General features: G+C 36.1%; 1 protein-coding gene across 1 annotated transcript; it reads left to right on the top strand.

Annotated features, from left to right (window-relative positions):
* The first annotated feature begins 2,153 nt into the window (after positions 1 to 2,153).
* LOC108358803 (uncharacterized) lies at positions 2,154 to 2,928 on the top strand. The gene is made up of 2 exons (XM_017610297.1): positions 2,154 to 2,242; positions 2,322 to 2,928. Exons 1-2 carry the CDS (start codon positions 2,189 to 2,191, stop codon positions 2,886 to 2,888), a joined length of 621 nt encoding a protein of 206 aa, XP_017465786.1. The 5' UTR covers positions 2,154 to 2,188; the 3' UTR covers positions 2,889 to 2,928.
* The last annotated feature ends 4,629 nt before the right edge of the window (positions 2,929 to 7,557 follow it).

Here is a 7,557-nt window from a genome sequence, read left to right on the forward strand (position 1 = left end):
TGCCTCGTTTTCATTTCGTTTTCATTTTCGTTTGGAATGAAAGCAACAGTTACCCACTGCCCACGTTTTTGTTGTTGGTTTTTCCGTTGTATATACATATGTATGTACGTAAAAAAAAATGTCCAACTTATAACAGTAAAAATACCGCGAGGAAGCGATTGCGGGCAGCGTGTGGCCACAGTAAAATTTTCGACTGCTTCTTCTTTGTGTCGCACGAAAAGTTGTTGATTGATTTGGTGGCAGCTATGCGCCAGCACTTAAATTGACGAACTTTAATGGTGCTGTGTTGCCCTGACCCCACTCGCTCGCTCACTGGCGCAGCGCATTTACTACGCTCGAGTGCAGAAATTGTTTTCTTTTGCTTTCAACTTGTTGCAAGTGAAAATACTCGTAATGAAATGATATTCACGCACGCATCGTTTGGTTGGCGCGATATGAAGTGACACACAATAGACGCTTTGGCAGTTCTGTTTATGGTCAACGTTAATGATGTGAATTCGCCAAGGAAGAGGGTGTAGAAATGGCATAGGTGCAGGGTACTAGGGAAAGGTTTTTGGTGGATTTGTTTAGCTTAGCTTTTTGACAATTTGCGTAGGGAAAGATAAAAAAGTCTACTGACTAGAATCAATAAAGAAGTAATTTTTAAGCAAAAAACAAAACCGACTTCAATTCTCATATAAACATTTAAGAATACCGTTAATTATTTCATGGTGCAATGATCGGATATAAACCAAATTAGTATGGGACCACCTCGAAGGTACCACCTTTCCTTAAAACTTTGATGGACTTGGGCCAGCCTAGGATATTGTGCAAAAAATTCCACATTGCACACAGTTTTTTTTTTTTAAGCATAATGAATCATATTTTTGCTATTACCAATCAAAATTCTAAACAAGCGGATTTTCGGCCCACACTAATGTATACCCCATTAATACAATTCAAAATCACGTAACCGTTCGCTGTATTTTATATATGTCATGAAAATGCTATCAGCTATGGTGCTGGCGGACGTAGCTGTCATTAATATGGTCGGATTTATCACCAAAGCCCGTACTATTCACCAGATCTCCAGTGAACAACGAAAAGACAAATTACCTACAGACAAAAAACAAAGCGTGGGGGGATTTGGATTCGTGCAACAGCTCGAATCTCGAGCGCAGAATATTAAAAGGAGGAGTCCTCTACCTACACCAAAAAAAATCAGCCATGCACTGCTTTTGTATGATACAAAAACGTAGGCTATAACTAATAATGGTGCCAGACTTTGTGGGCATTCGGTAGAAATATTTTGGCTCTGTTCGTGTAAACTACGGATCGGTACACGTCGATATAACTATGCGAGCTTTCAAATGACATTGGTCAAAGCGCACAAAAATACAATGGTCGAACAAGATCGAAGGATCTTCGCTCGAATAACATAACTGGCAACTTTTCATTGATGAGAGAGGCCATTGGAGAATTTTGGGTTAGGACCTTCAGCGACAAAGAAATTTAATATAGTATAACTCGTACTGATTTTCTTTAGTCTAATTTGGCTAATATCTACATATTCAACTGTACCTAAAATGGTGTATATGTACCGTGTGTAGCTTCAAAGCAACTAGGTTACAATTCGGAATTTAATAAAGGCTGCGAATATTGGGCATTTCTATCAATTATAGTTTAGAAATCAAAGAGGCTGACCGCTTTGGCTTCATGTAGATAGTTCTGAACATAGCGTAATGCTGTTGTCATGTTATGGGTTACAATGCTATACAAAATTAAATCGTAGCAGATCAACTCATTTTTAAAAAATTTTTTCTAACATCGATTAATTCTTTCAATTCCATCCAAACGAAAAATACCAATACTTTTTTTTTTTTGATATGGCATGCCAAGTATCTGAATGAAGTGCCGTCATATAATCCCGCATCTTATCAGTAAGACCACAAAGGCACTGACTGCGTACTGCCACCTGTTCGCACTCAAGCCGAGATATAGTTGTTAATAGCTGTTAAGTGCCTTCTGTCATAGCTAGTAACAAGATCAATAAGTATGATACAAGTTTTTATAATCAAACCATAATCCTTCTTTAAGAATATATTTATGTTCTTATCACCTGCTGCGTACGCCAAAGGTATAAAAAAGCGCACTTTGATGCACTTTCAATGAAAAATCGATTTACAAAGCAAAGCAAAGTACTATTATAATGAAATTAGCCCTGCTCTGTCTCGCCTTTGCATTTTGCCTGGCTGCCGCCACGGTGAGTAGAATACGTCAAATACTCGTAAGAGCTTAGGTATTCCTGAGCAGCAAATATTTTCCTAACCTATCATCCTTAGGCCAATACGGATTACATCGTTGATGATGAACAACTAACAGAATTCATTCCCTTCGACTATGCTGAGGAGAGTATCGACCCGGATATCTTGGGTGTATTTGGTCCTTTATACTTTACCATCAAAGCCAGCTTACGTACCTTGAAAGGTGTAAATTGCACCATCAAAAGGGTAATGAGCATTCGCAGTGCTGGAGTGGATTTCCTGGAAGCCGTCGAAGATTGCAATACCGGCGCTTTAATGGATTTCAATGCGCTTATTAACCAAGTTCAAGCTGTTGTGAATACCTGTAACGATATCATCAATTTGAACAGCAATGTGTGCAACAACGGCGCACTGGACGATGAGGTGGGTGCCAACAAGAAAACTCCAGCCCGTTGTGCTTCGAAATTGTTGGGCAAAATGATTACGCTAAAGAAACAGATCTCAAAAACTATTAAGTTGTCGAAGAAATTGCCATCCACACCAGGCACCTATGCTGGATGCGCGACCAGTGCTGTGAGTGATATGATTTCGGTGTTCACTGAATTTCCCACTTTCGTGAAGAACTGCTCCAAATTGAAGAATTAAATAGTGCGTGATGAAAATTTAGATTGAAAATAAAAGGTGGCTTGCAGCAAATGAATATGATTTCTAGTGTTTTCTTCATAGCAGCGAAAGTTTTTTATGGTTTAGTTTTTTTTTGTTTTCTCAGAACTATATACACAAAACAACGCGTGGTTTAGTTAGTCCTCATCAAAACTTTGGTAGGTATTCTCAGAAATTAGTAATTATTGGAAAGATGTAGGCTAAGCAGAAATTACATTGCTTATCTTTTTAGAATGCGACGCTGTTTTATGATTAGTTATGAAGGCATAGTATACCTAAGGTTGTTCCGTCATATTTTTATCCTCACAAACATCTAATTAGTCGATCTACAATCTTGAGGATAAGAGGCATAACAGATTGAAAGGTTATCTAGAGCATAGACAACAGATGAAGTCACCAAAAAAACTGCCGGTCCAGCTAACGAGTAGCTCAATTAAGTGCTGCCCGTTAGCTGGACCGGCAGTTTTTTCGGTGACTTCATCTGTTATTTTTGCTATAGATAACCTTTCAACCTGTTATACCATTTCTACGAAAAGTTGTTTTTCCCCTATATAAAATAAATGGAAAACGTTGAGCGCTTTGAGCGACCTCTAAATATTTTTTGATTTCAAAATAAAAAAGTAGGGGTATATTTTTTTCGGTATAGAACAATCCAAGGGGGTGAGAGCATAAAAATTCAGACTTTACTTTTTCACACGCATTTTTTGACCACCCTAGTATACATACATAAAAAAATGCTGTTTTAAATTAACAAAATAAAAATTTGTATTACATAGAAGCGTGGCAACCCTGATGGAATGTTTTAGATAAATTGTGTAGAATCGAAAATAAGTGGCAACCTTATACTGTTATCCTAAGGGATAACCTTTTGTATATGTATAGGGAAAGCATTGTTTAAGAACCTTCTGTTAGTACCCATGAATAGCAATATTTTACCTTTTTTCCCTAATCAAAAAATTAAATAAATGTGCGATTCAAAATAGGTGACAACCCTATTAAAAATATTTTTGAATTAGGGATCTTTAAAATACCTTAGATTTGGTACCCATATTATGATGTTTTAATTAATTTTAAAATAGCGGTTACGAGTGCACTTCTGCCGTAAAAAAGCTTCTTCACAGGTGGAGCAAAAGTGAAGATCTCTCCATTTGTGTCACAACATTAAGAGGCAGCGCACGAATTGAAGGAGAAACTCGGCTAAACACGTAGAAAACATTTAAGCGGCACACATTTATTTATTAGAATCAAATATGATATAAATACTCGGGGTATTGCCTAGAATATAATTTTAAAACTTGGAAAAGGCCTTGAAAATTTCGAAAAACTCAAAACTTTTATTGACAGTTCAAGATTTGGATGAAATAAAAAAACGTGATTTTTCTGATAAAAAATCCGGTTTATTCGATATTCGAAGAAACAAGATGTCAAAAAACCGGTGCAAACCGGTTTGAAAAAACTAAGTCTATCACATTACTACATACATACATATTTATGCAAATCGATAGCTGCGTCGTAAAAATGTAGTCTCTGAGTGAGAGTTAAAGTCACAAATCCAATCCCTTTCCGTGTTTCCTGCTCGTACCTAGCAAAAAAAATGAAAGAATTTTCAACTTTTGCACAATCGAACCTTTTAGAATCAGAAATTCGTCTTTTCAGACTGACTTTTATTAAGTAGGGAAAAGGTATACGGATTTGAGTAACTTCCTGGAGACTGAAAATATCTCATAAGTACCTTTCTCTCTCTCTGCTTTATATCTGTTTTACTAACTATTTTTAAGTGACCAAAACATACAGCTAACATTTTTTTTTTACAATCATTTCTACATTAACCCGAATCCAATCGATATTTTCGCACACATAGTAAGTGCATAAATATATGTATCTATATACATATGTATGTAGATAAGTATGTGCGCAGGCATAAAATTGCAATAAACGCCAATTTAATGCAAAAAAAGGAGGAAGAGGCATCATACGCTTTGCAACATCGACTACCAAAGACGCATTAAATGAACGCAGCAGATAAATTGGCAAGAAACCTGTTGCTAAACAAAACGATTATCGGCAAAAGGCCACCAAAGCCACCGACGCATTCATTACAACAGTCAGCAGTGCATAAGAGTATGTATGTGTGTATGTATGTATGAGTATGTACAATACAGGCAGTAGTAGTAACATGATGGCAGCAAAGTGCAACCTCAGCTGTCGAGGTGGCGAATGCGAACAAATGGCAAAGTGCAGTGGAGTGCATGTTAAAGACACGTTAAACAATGATTTAATGCCAATAAATAAGTTTAAACATTTATTAACGATAATTAATGTTTCTGTAATTTGGCGGCAAAAATCGCTAAATGCAGAATAGCAGCGACTGCAACAACTGCAATATTATTAACATCCGTGAAAGAGTGCGTGGTGGCGGCGGCGGCGTTGTTGTTGTAGTACTTACTCGTAGCAGGTGAAAAGTGAAACTCCAATTATGTGCCACAATGGAGTGTACAACGTTTTGGCGGTGCCAACGAGGCATGGGGGTTGTGCTGTCTTAAATCTTTCAATGGACGCCAGCTAGCTATAGGCAGGCCACCACAGCCACAGCTACGGCCACAGCCACAATCACCATCACCAACGCCAACGCCACAGCAACTTATAGCCATGCTGGTATCAAACACTTGCTGCTTATCAGCTACTCGCAAGCAGTAGCCGGCGCATGGTAAATGGGATGCGATGAGTTGAGTTGAATTTAGCGCAGAAAAAAAAGTTCAAAGTGGTGCAAAATATTTGTGATTTTTTTAATTTTTTTTTTTTTTTGAAAGACTTAACAAGGAATTCATTTTGGCCACATTCAGTAACTGGGTAAATGTGCAGAGCAGCTATGCAATTTGTTATTCCACGAAAGCACTAAAAGTGAAGAATGTGAGCGATGAATTGCGAAAATTACTGTAACAAATCTCGAGTCAGTAGGTAAAAAGCCAATAAAGCAAAATTAAAAAAAAGAAAAAAGAAGAAAAAATGCCTATAAATAATGGCAACCAAAAGTGTCGAAGAAAATGTTGAGGCCAATCACTTCACAACAATGTGCCTGAAAAATGTGCAAATCTACATTTGTATAAGTGTGTATGTAGATAAAATCATACAGTGACTCAAACAAATGACCACGTGTTGATTTTCTTCAAATATTCGTTGTTTTTCGAGCTAAATTTTTTTGTTATTTTTTAAAAAATTACCGTCTAAGCGTTAACCAAAACCGTATAAATCACAGTTTCAAACTTTATACAAAATTTTTAGAAAATTCAACAAATTTTCAACAAAATTTCAACTTTTTATTCTGAATTTCTAGAAAATTTTTGGGTATGCAGTTTTATAGCCCATACAATGTTAATCTAATGAAGTGCAACGGCTAAAAAATTGCGTTGATTTTTGAGATTTTTTATTGGTGACGGATTTTTGCACTTTTTTTCATGTAAGTAAGAATTTCTTATGAAATAAAACGCTGAAGACCGTCAGCAACAAAATTTCAAAATATCAACGCATGTTTTTGTAAATTGCGCTTGTTATATTAAAAAACCGAAAAAAGTAGCCTGCAAAAAAAAATCTCAAAAAATTAACGCGATTTTTCAGCCGTTTGAAACTTGCCTTCATTAGACTAAAATTGTATGTGCGATAAAACTGCATACCCAGATATCTTGAATTTTCTTGAAATTGTTGAATTTTCCTAAATTTTTATATAGTTTGAAACTGTGAACTAAACGGTTTGGGTTTAAGCTTAGACGATATTTGTATATAAAAATAACAAAAAAAAATTATCTCGAAAAACATTACGAATATCTAAAAAAAACGACACAAATGACCACTTGTTTGAGTCACTATACATACACACGCATGCGTATGCACCTACAAATTTACGTTTGTAGGCAGCTACTTACTTTAACTGCACGCAAACATTTTTCGTATTTCGTATTTTCATTTGAAAATCTAAAAAAAAAAATACAAAATAAAATAAAATAATGAAAAAAGTAGCCTACTCTAAAACAAAATACCAGTGACCGAAACGCGATTGGACAAACACTTTCGCTGCATTTGCATTTGACTTTGGTGTCGTGTAATTGAGAAAAGTGAAAAATCGCCGAGAGCTATGTAGCACAAGCGATTAATATGCAACACCAGCGACAATTGCTTGCAACAGCATAAAATACGGCGTACATATACGTAGTATGTACATACATACATAAATACACCTACAAGTGTGCACATTAAAGAATGTATATACAAACATATGTATATCTACATATTTATGTACATACATACATACATACATACAAACTAATGTGTGCCGTTGCAACGTTGCGCCTCTGGTGTGTTGTCATTCGGTCAGTGGAGCAATCAATGTTGCTGCGTTGCAGTGTGGTGACAACAACAACTCTAACCCACACAAACAACTTAGTAATGATGTTGTCAATAAACGAAATGCATTTGTTGTTGCTTTGCATGTGAAAATTAGAAAAGGTAAATGCCAATGTTGACAAGATCTTCACACTTATTTATCATCGCCAGGCGGGCAATATTTTCGAATATTTTATGTTAACGGAAAATGATATGCGCTAATTTATATTTTTTAAGTAACTTGCATGTGTGTATGTTGTCTCCGTTTGAGTAA

This window comes from Rhagoletis zephyria, unplaced genomic scaffold (genome assembly GCF_001687245.7).
Source record: "Rhagoletis zephyria isolate East Lansing unplaced genomic scaffold, Rhagoletis_zephyria_1.1 Rzeph_scaffold_00296, whole genome shotgun sequence".
Taxonomy (NCBI): Eukaryota; Metazoa; Arthropoda; class Insecta; order Diptera; family Tephritidae; genus Rhagoletis; species Rhagoletis zephyria.

Excerpts from the sequence above, each read along its gene's own strand:
- LOC108358803 (XM_017610297.1), top strand. The coding sequence starts at position 2,189 with ATGAAATTAGCCCTGCTCTGTCTCGCCTTTGCATTTTGCCTGGCTGCC. Across the intron at positions 2,243-2,321 it reads TTTGCCTGGCTGCCGCCACG|GCCAATACGGATTACATCGT; the intron begins GTGAGTAGAATA and ends TATCATCCTTAG.